Source organism: Cheilinus undulatus, linkage group 4 (genome assembly GCF_018320785.1).
Source record: "Cheilinus undulatus linkage group 4, ASM1832078v1, whole genome shotgun sequence".
Classification (NCBI taxonomy): Eukaryota; Metazoa; Chordata; class Actinopteri; order Labriformes; family Labridae; genus Cheilinus; species Cheilinus undulatus.
The window spans coordinates 37,023,322-37,036,668 of NC_054868.1; the positions used below are offsets into that span (position 1 = coordinate 37,023,322).

General features: G+C 38.1%; 2 protein-coding genes across 5 annotated transcripts; both read right to left on the reverse strand.

Annotated features, from left to right (window-relative positions):
- Window positions 1-618: 618 nt before the first annotated feature.
- On the reverse strand, window positions 619-8,128 carry LOC121508465 (caspase-6-like). 4 transcript variants are annotated; one of them, XM_041785344.1, is made up of 8 exons: window positions 7,855-8,128; window positions 7,518-7,559; window positions 5,729-5,768; window positions 5,490-5,633; window positions 4,798-4,874; window positions 2,029-2,204; window positions 1,810-1,948; window positions 619-1,540 (listed from the first exon to the last, which is right to left on the reverse strand). In XM_041785344.1, exons 1-8 carry the CDS (start codon window positions 7,874-7,876, stop codon window positions 1,329-1,331), a joined length of 852 nt encoding a protein of 283 aa, XP_041641278.1. In that variant the 5' UTR covers window positions 7,877-8,128; the 3' UTR covers window positions 619-1,328. The 4 variants fall into 4 exon arrangements, with proteins under 4 accessions (XP_041641278.1, XP_041641277.1, XP_041641276.1 ...); XM_041785343.1 differs by having other exon boundaries at window positions 5,490-5,636; XM_041785342.1 differs by having other exon boundaries at window positions 5,729-5,771.
- Window positions 8,129-9,785: 1,657 nt separating this feature from the next.
- On the reverse strand, window positions 9,786-12,638 carry pla2g12a (phospholipase A2, group XIIA). The gene is made up of 4 exons (XM_041785428.1): window positions 12,272-12,638; window positions 11,894-11,970; window positions 11,317-11,482; window positions 9,786-10,678 (listed from the first exon to the last, which is right to left on the reverse strand). The coding sequence occupies exons 1-4, from the start codon at window positions 12,489-12,491 to the stop codon at window positions 10,560-10,562; spliced, it is 582 nt and encodes a 193-aa protein (XP_041641362.1). The 5' UTR covers window positions 12,492-12,638; the 3' UTR covers window positions 9,786-10,559.
- Window positions 12,639-13,347: the final 709 nt, after the last annotated feature.

Here is a 13,347-nt window from a genome sequence, read left to right on the forward strand (position 1 = left end):
CCATGTTCTGCAGACTAAAGAAGAGAGGGACCATCCTGCGTGTGGTATGTGGTTTATCCGGATTCAGATTCAGACAACTTCATTTATTCTAAAGGGTAATTCAGTTTGGGATTATCTTGCTGAAGTGTGCAAGACCTTCTCGAAGAGGGACTTTGTCTGGATGGGAGCATGTGTTGCTCTAAAACCTCAGCATTGATAGTGCCTTTCCAGATGTGCAACCCCATAACATCAGAGATGCAGGCTTTTGAAACGTGCGCTGATAACATCCATCACAACAGCATGGTTTCGCAGTAGGAGAGTCCGGGTGCTGTACTGGTCCATCTGCAGTCCAGACCTTTCACAAATAGAAAAACATTTGGAGCATCATAAAACAAAAATCTGTCAAAGAAGACCCAGGACTTTTGGTCGGCTAGACTCCAACATCAAACAAGAATGAGACAACATTCCTCTCCCAAAACTCCAACAACTGATCTCACTTCCTAGGCACCGGCAGACTGTTCATGAAAAAAGGGGAAATGCTACACAATGGTTAACATAGCCCTTATGTATATTTTACTACTGATGAAAAAAACTCAAAGCCAGATTTAAGATGAATTATCTTTATTGAATTAGCTCAGAACAATGTCAGTTAATCATTTATTGGAACTTTATCCAGTTTAAAGATCAGGCTAATTGATTAATTTGTTCAATAAAATGAAACAAGGCAGTTTTATTTGTCACACAAACACAGAAGCAGGTCAAATTTCTTTCATTTCTACAGTTTCAGTTTGCAGACACTTTTGTCCAAAGTGACATTCATCTGAGAAAAAGAAAGCTACAACACAATTTAGGCACCAGACCAGGGGTGTCAAACTCAATCACAGCAGGGGCTGGATTCTGGATTCAGGTCTGACCTGAACCCTTACAGGGTCACCTTTTGAACCATAAACTGTCAACCTCATTTCACCAGAAATAAAACATAACTGTTCCACGACCGGATTTGGCCCCCGGGGCTTGAGTTTGACACCTCTGCACTAGGCTGAAGGGAATATAGTAAGTGTCAAGAATTGTATTATTTACACAATCAAAGAGAGGCATTATAATGACATTTAAAAAGAACAGATTAGCAACTTAATCTAAATAACATCAGCCAAGACTGAATAGAATTGGATTAGCTGAAATTTTTTTTAGTTGATTTAGAAAATTAAAGACAACAGAGCAGAAATAAAGCTACAATGAAGTTACAGTGCTCCAACTGATCAAGTAGGTAAAATTGCAGTACAGATTTTGATTGAAGAACCACACAAGCCTCACAGCTGAAGCATTAGAATACAAAAGGTGTGAAACTGCTACTTTTTTGGTTTAAAGGTCAGTTGCTTGGTAAACATTGAAGCAAAGCAAGGCATCTGCTTCTTCCCATCAAATTCTTTCTGTGACACCATCATGTTGACCAGTGTGAGTAAATCTGTGAATTCAAGGGAGGTGCCATGCTTTTGAAGCGCCTTACACAGATCCTGGATGTACCAGGAGCCGTTTTTGGTACTCCTGAAGGAAACGTAACCTTTGAAAAATAAGAAATAAAGTGGAGAAGATAGTTATTAACAGAAGAGGGACGTGCAGTGTGTGAAAAAGGCACAGTTGTTCGAATGACTGTTTTTGTATTGAAATTATGAACTGAGTCTGCCCATTGCAATATTCCTGAAGGAATAGTGGCCTTTGCAAAAAAGAAAATTGAAAAGACACTTATTAAGGGAGGGACGTGTCATCTTTTAAAAATCACAGTTAAAATGACTGAAAAAATCAATCAGATTAACATTTGAGAAATCTCACCTTCAGCTGTAGAGTAACACATGATGAAGTCAGCTCCAGCGGGGAGGGTGTAAATGGCATACTCTTCTGCCACAAACTCTGGTTCACTTTCTACAACATAGGAAGTCACTGGAACATCAGCCTTCTCTCCACGGCACGCCTGGTGACAGACACATTCATGTTTACTTTGCCTGACTTCTAAGAATCTTTTGTTGTTGTTGTTGTTGTTTTTGTCTGTACCTGTAGTATGAAGATTTTTGGTTTTCTTATGAGGCTCTTGCATTTGTCTCCTTTGAATGGGGATGTGATGTCTTTAATGCTGATCTTGTCATCATAGGCATAAACGTAGTTATCCTCTCCATGGCTCAGGAAGACGAGAACAAAGCCGTCTGCATCTGAATGGTCGGCATTTGCAGCTGTTGACACATCAATAATTTATTAAACTGAATAAAAGTTGTCATGATAAAGCCCAAAACATATTGGAGTCACTATGAAATTATTGATGAAAAGGTAAAAATACAAGATTCAATAGAAAAATAGATGTTCTAAACATTAGATATTGGGCAATTTATATTTTCAGTAATCAAGACTGCAAGCAAATACCCTCATACTGTCGACACTAAAAAGTATGCCGGCACTGTTTTTGTACAGATTAAATTTTACATATGTGCTTGCTTTGTTTAATGGACTCATTCCTCTCTCTTAGTTCTGGCATGTAGTGAAATAGAAGCAGCCTATCAACGCTTTGGCAGCCCCCCCACTCTCACAGACCGTTACTGTGAGACACCATCTCTGTCAGAACAGAAGTGTGCTAATTTGCCAGGACAATGTTCCAGTTTGAGATTCATAAAATAACTACAAAGGAAACATTGAAAACATTCAGTTTTTCTCCAATATTTCCCAAGAGGGGAGAGTTTTTAATGCAGCTTTTTCAAACGTCCTGGTTTTATTTTGGATGCTTAGATTATTTTACTTTTCACACAGAAAAAAGTTATTTAACTTAAACTAAAAACTACAAGGGTCAAAATTATTAGCCGCATTTAGAATCGACCTTTTAGTCAGGCCATAGCAAAAACCACTGTTAGTCAATGATGTGCCTTAACTTTGCAATGCACAAAGCTTGTAAAATCAAGTTAAAACCAAGAGTTATTTACCAGTTTACACACAGAATAAAAGCTTCAGAAAGGGTTTGAGCTGTCACTTGAGAAGGCATCATGCCAAAAACAAAAGAAATCAGTTTAGACTTGAGAAAAATAATTGTTGATGCTCACAAAGCAGGAGAAGGATCTGCAAGGTTATCACAGGCTTTCTAAGAGTCAAGAATGGAGTGAGAAATATAATAAGGAAATTCAAAGAGAGCCACACAGTCCAGACCAAGCCAGACAGAGGTAGGAAGAGAAAGATTTCAAAGACCCTGAAAAAAAAACTAGTGGGAGATGTGTCCAAAGACCCCAGAACAACTGCCACGACACTAGTTAATGACTTAGCCAAGCCAGAAACTGTAGTCTCAAAGAAGACCATCACCAGAGCCCTGCACACGAATGGACTGCAAGGTTACAGACCAAGAAAAACTCAACTTCAGCAGGAGACCCCTTCAAGCCAGACTGATGTCTGCTTAGGACAACCTGGAGAAGGATTATGAATACTGGAAGTGTGTCCTTTGGTCGGATGAAACTAAACTAGAGTTCTTTGGCCACAGAGGTGTTGGTGATGTTTGGAGAAAGAAGGGAGAGGTGTATCACCCAAAGAACACCGTACCCACAGTGAAACATGGTGGCGGGAGGATTATGCTGTGGGGATGCTTCAGTGTCTGCTACAACAAACAACTACAGGCTGTTATCCAGTAAAAAGGAGAAACTATTTACTATTAAAGCCAGGGGGCTAATAATTTTGACCCTGGTAGTTTTTGGTTGTAATGGAATGTTTTCATTTCTGTGTACCGAGTAAAATAATTTCTGCATCCAAAATAAAACTAGGATGTTTGGAAAAGCTGTGTTAAAAACTCTCCACTCTGTTTAACAGCACTTGGGAAATATTTGAGAAAAACTGAAATAGCTATGCTAGCTACATACTTAATGCTATGTAAGCACATGACCTACGCTAGTTTGAGCAATGCTAGCTTTAGCAAATGTAGCTAAAACTAGCAAACTTAGCTGACATTAGCTACATTGCTATTGATATCCATGAGCCACTTGAGCTTTAGCTTAGAATTAGCTATGTAGCCCCATTATCTACATAGCTTCTGCTGCTGAAAGAGCTACATTTGCTGTGTTTGAGTGTTTTAATGGAGGCTGAGCTTTCCTTTTGTAGGCAGGCTGTTTACTTGACTTTACCAAATGTTTTGTTACTGGATTTTACAGGTCAGGTTTTTAACTTTTAACTTTTGGTATCATAACCCTCACCCTAACCTAACCAAAAGTTTAATCTGATTTTATTTTTAAAGTTTTAGCATGTATTCCTATCCTGATAGGTGCAGAGCCTCACAGTATCGGTTCATGAGAAAGGACATCAAAGGGCTTTATTTTCAGCGAGACCCCTCTCCTTCACATCAACAACATCAGATGTTTTCGTAAGTATTTACTTCTCTTCACCGAATAATGGGAATCAAACCACTGCACCACTGTGCAGCCCTTATCACAGAGTACATGATTTAACACACATTTTTATTTTATCAACATAACACCTTCTCCACTTCTTAAAACAAGCTCTGCTGAGAGAGAAAAGTGAAAGAAAATCTTCCTGCAGGGAAACTTCCAGCACCTTGTGAATCTCCCTCACTCATTGTTCTTCATCCAGGTCAGTGCAAGCAACAGAAAGGTAAGCACACCATGTCCTAACCACATCTCTCTTACAGCTTCGCCCTGCTTTGCTTATAGCCTGTTTCGATAATGTAACAAGAATGAATGTAAGCTGATCTTGTCACTCATGCTTGCGTGGTATGCTGTTAGGACAAGCTGTAATGGAGATGGGTTAAAGCGATATGTTTTATGTGATCATGCATGTGCTTACCTTCTCTGATTTTCTCTTCAACATCTGACTTTTTTTTGTCATTGTAAATCTTCACTTCAAAGTTTAGATCTTTCAGGCTAAAAGAAAAAAATTGACATGTTAAAAATGCAATGCACAGTCACTGAACAAAGAGACAAGAATTTACATCTCTGTCTTGCTGTTGTCATTATACAGAAGTCTGCAGCTTTAAAGCCTATGTGACTGAGGAAACTCAAAGCTGTGTAGAGATCATCCCTCTGTATGTATGTTCTATAGTTCCTCTTTCACTTTTTAGTATGATTCTCTGAGGTTGTGGTGAGTGTGATTTATTTACTTTGATTTGATATCCACATCCATCCCTCTATTTATCAAATAGATTTATTTATTTACTTATTTATTTATTCTATTTCCCTTGATGTTATACCATAGAATGTAAATTGCCAATTTATTGATTTCAGTCAACTGTGAGTTACAGCAGCTAAGTTAACAAATATGATGTACGATAGTAGGAGGAATAGTGGGTATTTAACTTGTTTTACTTGATGCTTCATACTATATGGAATTTTGATACATTTTTCCACCAACAGCCCAAATATTTTCATTCTTTTCCGTCATGTCAAAATAGAATAAAATCTTGGTCTACCATAAAGACAGTTCAGACATGACAGTGTCTTTCAGCAACACAGCAGACTACTAGAAAACAAAAGTGAGACCTTTTCTCCAAGTTATCCCGGTCAACCTTGCTTCCAGTCCTAGTTGGTAAATGTTTCTCATCCATAAAGTGCTCCTGATTAAAGATGAGTGCAAGGCCTCGTCTCTTGTGGTCCATCTTGTACTCCTCTCTAGGATCCTGAGAGCTGCTTCAGGGCAAAAATGACAAAAATAACAGAGACAACACAAGGTGGAAACTAAATCATGATCATTTTAAGATGAGAACGAAAGAATGTTTTACCTGCTGGTCACAGCAACAGTCTCTGTAAGGTTCTCCATGCCTGCTGTAGAAAAAAACACATAATTATGACAGATATAATAAGTATTTATTGTGACTATTGTTAGAATCCCGTTCTTTTGTTGGAAGCTCCGAAGAAAGACAAGAGAGGGATCGGTCTCAAGTAGGCGGTGGGGAGAGACATGCAGTAAAGGGCCACTGGACTGGACTCCAACCCGGGCCACCCACGCACATGGGTAGCACCTTGAACCACTCAACTATCTGACCATCACCAATTTGTTTTTGCTTTTTTTTACAAGGGGGATGCATCTTGTTATTGTTAACATCCCCCTCCTACAGAAAATCGCTCTCCCTCTAAACCTACTAGTACAAAGTAACCTGCAATCACTTTACTGCAGATTTATGTCAAGACAGTTTATCAACTACTATCAATGACCGGTATAGACTGATTAACTATAATGTTCTATATCAATTATACCTTACCACAGAAAAATACATTCATTCAAATCTGACCTGTTGGAGATGTGCTTCAGATGTGATACTGGTTCCTTTCTGCACTGTACCTGGCATTGTATCAAAATTGTATCTGCTCCACTTTAACCAGGATCACAGGAGTTAGTGTTCTACTGGACCCTGAACTGTGTTTATTGGGGAACTTTACATGCATTCCCGGTTCTCTGAATGATGCACAACTCAAATTCATGAAACTTGCTCTATGTGTGGCAAAGAAGTGCATTGCAGTGTCATAGAAATCTGATTCCCCTCTTATTATTGACAGGTGGTCTTTCAAGATGAATAGTTGCATTCCTCTGGAAAAAAAAAATCATATACTGTCTCAGAAAACAAAATATTACTTTTTTGAAATTTTGGCAGCCATATTTAGACCATATCAGTAAATCTCTTACTCCAAGTAGTTAATATAGTAGTTTGTATTGACTTTGCACATTGACTGCTTTTTGGGAGGGGGGGTTCCTTTTACTTTTCTCTTCCTTTTGATAGGGTAAGGAAGTGTAACCTTTATGCCTTACCTTATGTTTTGTCTATATACTGTTGGTATATTGATATGTATACATTGCAAAACTGAAAATAAAATAGTCCAAAAAACAAAAACAAAAAAATGGCTTGGACAAACAGGTTTGGACATTCCTAAGAAATCTCTACACTCAGAGTAGAAGGAACAATGTTTTTCATTTTGTGTTGAAACACAGGAAACAGTCAGCTAAAATGATAGCTCTTACAATTCTGGTGTCACAATCAGCAGATCTCACTGTACCACTATCAGTCATCATTGACTTAATAAATGCACCACTCTAGCTCTTGAACACATTTTAACTACACATTTAAAGTCCCATGAGCCTTTGCTCTGACATAAAGGTTTTAACTCCACACTGTTTCTTTATTCTGGCACACTTGGTGACCCACATTTGACCCACAGGTCGAGAACCACTGGATTAGTGACCTTTAACAGTGTGAGATAAAGCAACAATTTGCCTTCATTATTGATGACTGATGATTTTTCTTTTTTCAGATTTAATAAGCTTATCACTCAGTCATTTTCCCTTTGTCATTTAAGGAACTAATCAGAGTCTATCTGCAAGGACTGCCTGATGTGCTTTCGGTATTTATGGTATGGAGTAATGAACGGTCAGCAGCTGATGATTCATCTCATCGTACAGGAATAGACAGATCCCTTTATCTGTTTGTTTCACTTTTGCTCTGATTGGTACATATTCTTCTAATTCTATACAAGTTTAATAAATGGTTTGTAACTTGATTTAAAACACATACATACCATCCCTGTTGGTCACGGGTTTGCTGTCTGTAGCAACACTTCCTGAGAAAGTGAGACAAAGAAAACAGTTAAGTCCTTTCACTGAGATCACTGGAAAACTTTCTTACATGTTGAACTCATTGGTAAATGGACAGTAGAGCAGCAATGATCATTTTATGTTAGTTACAAACCTTATAGATTACATGGGGCTTAAATTTGGTGTAAACTTAAAGGTAATTCAATTTAAATGTCTTACTTTAAAATTGCAATACACAGGTAGCCTGTGTCTTCTTACTTGAAAAAGAAAAAACTTAACTAAATAAATTTTTTTAAAAAGTACAGTAAGTAAAGCTGTTACCTCCACTTTTGTTGTCAGCCATTCTAGACACGGTTGCAGGAAGGCTTCCCTCCTCTGTGGTTATAGTCAATGATGTATTATATCACAAACCTCACACTGATAAAGCAGGGTTTATCCCCGCCCTTCTTTCTCATTGGCTGACTGTCACTGACAGGTGTTCATCTGCCAGGTGAATGCTCACAAAACAGATCTCAAACCTACGTTTTCAAACTAAATCCCTATTAGTAAAACTGTTGAATTACCTAAAACTCTAAATGACTAACCCGCCACCCAGATGATCTCCATAGTACTTGATTGCCAACATTTCCCTGAGGTGAACTAAAGTTCATTCTCTAAAGCCTCCCTTAACTCCTCCCACAGTCAGGTTTTAAGGATGTGCTCTTTGCAAAGTATTGAAAATCCTCTTGGCTGTTCAATAGTTGCCTATAAAACATTCAAATACAGAGATAAAATACACTCATTGATCACTTTATTAGGTACACCTGTTCAGCTGCTCCTTCAAACTTTCTCACCAGCCAGTCACATGGCAGCAACCTCTGCATTTATGCACATGGTCAAGACAATCTGAGGTTTAGACTGAGCATCAGAAAGGGGATCTACATGACTTTAAACATGCCACAGTCGTTGATGGTCTGGCAGGGTACAATGTTGTTTATGCCAAATTCTGACCCTGCCATATGAATGTGACATCAGAAATGGAGTCATCAGACTAAGCAACATTTTATGAACTTTTGTTCAGTTCTGGTGAGCTTGTGTGAATTGCAGTCTCAGTTTCCTGTGCTTAGCTGACAGGAGTGGCTCCCAGTGGTTTTTGCAGCTGTAGCCCCTTTGCTTCAATTGTTCATCCAGTCTCATCATTGGCCTCTGATCTCTGCCATCAACAAGGCATTTTGGCAAAGAGAACTGTTGCTCTCTAGATATTTTCTCCTATTTGGACCTGGAGATGTGCATGAAAAGCCTAGATCAGTGGCTCTCAAGTGGTGTGGCAAGGCCCACCAGTGTGCCTTGAGGCACATCTTGGTATGCTGTGGACATTTGTACAACCACACCTGATTACCACAATAATACAAAAACTAAAAATATGTTTAAATGTGTTTTCACTGGTATTTTTGATACTTGAAAATTGTTTTAAAACTTGCAATATCACATAAAATCAAAATAAAAATAAGGACAACCTCTTAAAAAGCTCTTCTTTTTTACCACTGGATTAGCAGGATTTTCTAACTGCACTTTTATTTCATAAGCAAGTATTTTTGATAATTTATTGTAAAAATGACAACAGGTTAGAAAAAAGTTTGAATATGCTGCAGCAGATTGCTTTAATCAACAACTGCATGACACATGTATGAGTAGGTTGTTCCCAAATTGTGTTGCAATACATGTCTTGGTGTGCATTGTGAAAAACTATGCATTACTACAACTAAACATAGGGGAAAATGTAATTTTGCATGGACATAAGCATAGTGTGCATTGAGAATCTGGGTTGGTTTTAGGTGCCCCTTGAATAAAGAATGTCTGAAAACCACTGGACTAGATCACCAGTACTCATGCATTAACTCAGACCTGTCTGGGACCCAGCCATGGCACGTTCAAAGCCACTCAAAGTCACCTCTGTTCCCTGTTCTGGTGCTTGATTTGAACTTCAGTATATCATCTTAAACATTCTACATGCCAACATACAGTGGTTGCTGCCATGAGATTTTCTTATCAGATATTTTCATTAATGAGCAGTTGAACAGGTGTAACAGGGAAGCTGTTGAAAACACTTATTGGGAAAGATTAATAGCTTATTTAACAATACTAACTGTAAATGGTTTTAGGTAAATCTATGGTTTAAATCTTGATGAAAGATTATTAAGAGGTCAGTTAAACATATTCGGTCTCCCACAGGCGCTGCTTAAACCATGATAGTGAACACACAGAATGATCCATAAGAGTGTATTTCTTTATTCTGCATCAGTTTACCACAAGTTTTCACAGTAGTACATTGTTTAATTTCACTCCACCAGGGCCTTCACTTCTGTGAACTATCTTGCACATATTGTTGAGAACTGCAGCTTTATTAGATGCTATGGATACAAACATTTTTGACTATATTAAAAATATATATGTATGTGTGCATGTATTATGTGGTATTAAATATAGTGCATATTTTTGTTTTTTACTTAACTGTTTGTTCAACTGTGTGCTTGTCAGTAAAGAACATTCACATTGTGGAAGTTCAACTAACCTGCAGTATACTAAATCCTTAGAAAGAACAAAAACTCTCACTTTAGCTTCTAAACCATTTAATTTAAATTAATCAAGTGAAGTGTTCCACTTCAACAAGCAACAATATATAACCCAACATTTTCAAAGTGATTCTCTGAGAAATAAAACCCCATAAAAAGTAGTATATGGCAGCCTGAGAGTCCAAACATGAGGAAAAAGTTGCACACCTTGTCTTCAGTGCAACACTATTGCACAGTCAAAACATCTACAAATTATAAACTTCATTACAGAAATATTGATTCACTCCTCTCAAAACTCAAAACAAATGTTTGCAGTTTCAGACTCAAATAGATGGAAGCAGAGGGGCAGAGTCAGCCCAGGCCAAAGACACTTAATCCCTGAGAAAACCTGAGGGAGAGGTGTATTGCTGGCACTGTATTATTCAGTGTTGTTATTCTTTACCAGTAGATCCAGATCTTTTTTTTGTGGCTGTGTCACAGATCCCTCTTCATTTCATACTGACACACACATGAGTCCCTCTGGCTGTCCAGGTACGGCTTACATCCCAAGTGCATAACAGCGTCAAACAGCAGAGTCACTGCAGACTCGCAAGCTGAAAGGAAGAAAAGGCAGAAAAGTAAGAAAATGAGCAGTACACATAGGGTGTAGAGTTGAGATGGCTCATAACTGGAGCTGGTTTTTCATGACCTACTGACTATGACCTGAGCCTGAATGAAGTATTTAAAAAAATAGCTCTCTGCTGCCCTCTGCTGGATACAGTGGGGTTTACACCCATTTACTTGCACAAGTACAACTTCATATTTACGCCTGAATTTACTAGGAATTGATCTATTCTAGTATTGCTTGAAAGAATGAAATTTCCAAACATAGCCATCTTATTTGATTATGTGCAAAAAGTGTGTCTCAGCCCACCCAGTTTTCTACAGCTAAAGCAGCATATTGGAAACCAGCCACTATCATTCTTTGATTTAGACTGGGCCTTTTTCCACTGTGACTGCACATTACTGAGTGTTTTAACCTTTATTTTCCAAGGAAAAACGTGCACTGAGAAAGTTTTTCTTTTATGATGGAGTGCTGGCCAGGCACAACAGCATTTAAATTTCACTCAAAGAACAAACCAAAGACTAAGTTTAACCATACGTTTGACAATGAGAAGGCAAACCACAGTCATCCAAAGAACTATCCCTGGTTTCTTACAATGCATTTGCACACTAAAGCTCAGCTTCTCACCTTGGACACTCTGGGCCAATCCCAGAGTCCTTTGCACATTCCTGCAGATGGTCTCAAGACAATCCTGGAACTGTGCATCACAGTCGTATTTCTCTTGTCCGCAGGTGTCATAGCAGCGGTCGTGCCGATTACAACATTTGGTCATGGATGGGATACCTATGTCGAACTGGAGAAGAAAACATGTGTCCCTCCTTATAATGTATAACAGTATGAAAAATAATTAAGAGTATACATGGAGGTTAAAAAAACTGCCTGCGGGAGACATGCAGTGTTCATACTGCATGAGAAAAGATAAATGTTACTGAAAAGCTTTCTTAAATACCAGAGTAAACGGAAGACACTGCATCACAAATAAGACTATTTTTGTTCTGTTTAACAATAAACAGTAGGTAAATACCCTGTTTATCAATAAGTACAGTGCCTTTGCTTAAGGAATTAATAATAATTCTTGTCTACCTTTGACTAATGAAAAAATGTGCACACGTAATACTGACATAAAAGAAGTACTAAAGGCATGAGAACAGGGCAAGTGTGGTTGCTATGTAAGAAATATCCAACCCTTTATCCATCAGACTACCTGAAATCCAAACAAAGGGGATCCACATCCATTGGGTGGTGGTGCTTTGTATCCAGGACGAGGCACCGGCTTGTAGCCTGAGAGAGAGGAGCAAAGGTGAAGAGGTTTCTTGTTCTGTCACAGTCAGTTATCTTTGTGTCAGAGATAAACAAATCAGTACAGCTGACTTAATGGTTCACAGGCAGTGTCTCTGAAGGGAACATCATGTATTTTCTTTTTCTGGTTGTCTGCTACTTTTAAACCATAATGTGAGTAATACTGTTTATATGTGCCAGTAAAACAGAATACCATGGGGCTAAGTCAGGGCTAGATAAAGCGCAGTACATGTTATGAGATTAATCAATAGATGTTATAAAAGAAGGAAAGAGAAAGTCTCACCATCACTGCATTTGTAATGACACAGACCGTCATCTCCACCAAACAGGTCCAGAGCAGCGTTCAAGTACGTGTCTATCTTGTGTATTCCGTTACGGATCGTTTTTAGAGTCAATCTCCAGTCTGGAGTCTCTGGTTCACTTTTACAGGCAGTAACACTTTGAAAACATCCACAAGAGTACAAACCCAACAAAATCACACAGACAGAGGTGTAGTAATTCATAGTCCAGTTCACGTCAGCGCCCGGCACATTTGTTTGAATTTGGCTGGTTTTTAGTCCTCGGTATGTTCATCTGACTGCATCTTAATCATGAGTTCCAGTTGTTTTTATTCCGCTTACGCTAACTCTGCTGTCGCGTCCGTGAATTTCGTTTCCGGGTTTGACGCTGTGACGCAACTCATATAAACCAATCAGGTTGACGCCTGAAGTTGAAACGTCAGTCAAGGAAAATGCAAGGTTTGAATGATGTAATTTTACCTCTCAGTTAGAGAAATCAAGAAAGCATTTGATGTCTTCAACTGGAAAATGTTTGAGTAAGGTAATCAACAATTAAACTTAAAGAAGGGCACATACTAGAAAAAAAAATTTAAAACTAAAAACACACCGAACAGGGATTTTGTCAGATTTAAAAATAAAAATGGATAACATGTTTTTTTAACTCTTCAATAAAAATATGTTGGTTCTTTGCAGTAACATGCAGATTATCAAAATCAAGACACACAATAAATAAAATAAATGGCTAAAATTGTGCTGTATGATGCATAATGCAATCATCTGGAAATTCAATTTCAGTTTATCGTACATATTACACAAATTTAAAGATATACCTAATAATGTCTAACATTTAATTTAGTTGTTCCCTTGCATTCTTGCATCTGATCCATCATTCACTCTCTTAGATTAGTCTTGTGTTTTTGTTACTTTATTCAGGATCCCATTAGCTGTACCCTTGAGCAAAGTTAGTCTTCCTGGGCTCCACCTTCACTTTTAGATAAGTCACCAGTAATGCTAAAATACATTCATTTAATTAGCGTCATATACACTTTGTCAACAACACACATGCTTTGGTGGACATATA

Bases quoted from the DNA above. Each gene is read 5' to 3' on its own strand.
- LOC121508465 (XM_041785341.1), bottom strand. From the start codon at position 7,876: ATGGCTGACAACAAAAGTGGAG. The intron at 5,772-7,517 runs GTATGTATGTGT...TTTTTTCTACAG, and splicing joins ACCCGTGACCAACAGGGATG to CAGGCATGGAGAACCTTACA. The intron at 2,205-4,797 runs GTAAGCACATGC...ATGTGTCAACAG, and splicing joins TGAAGAGAAAATCAGAGAAG to CTGCAAATGCCGACCATTCA.
- pla2g12a (XM_041785428.1), bottom strand. From the start codon at position 12,491: ATGAATTACTACACCTCTGTCTGTGTGATTTTGTTGGGTTTGTACTCT. The intron at 11,971-12,271 runs GTGAGACTTTCT...CCTCTCTCTCAG, and splicing joins TCATTACAAATGCAGTGATG to GCTACAAGCCGGTGCCTCGT. The intron at 10,679-11,316 runs GTGAGAAGCTGA...TCTTCCTTTCAG, and splicing joins ATTGGCCCAGAGTGTCCAAG to CTTGCGAGTCTGCAGTGACT.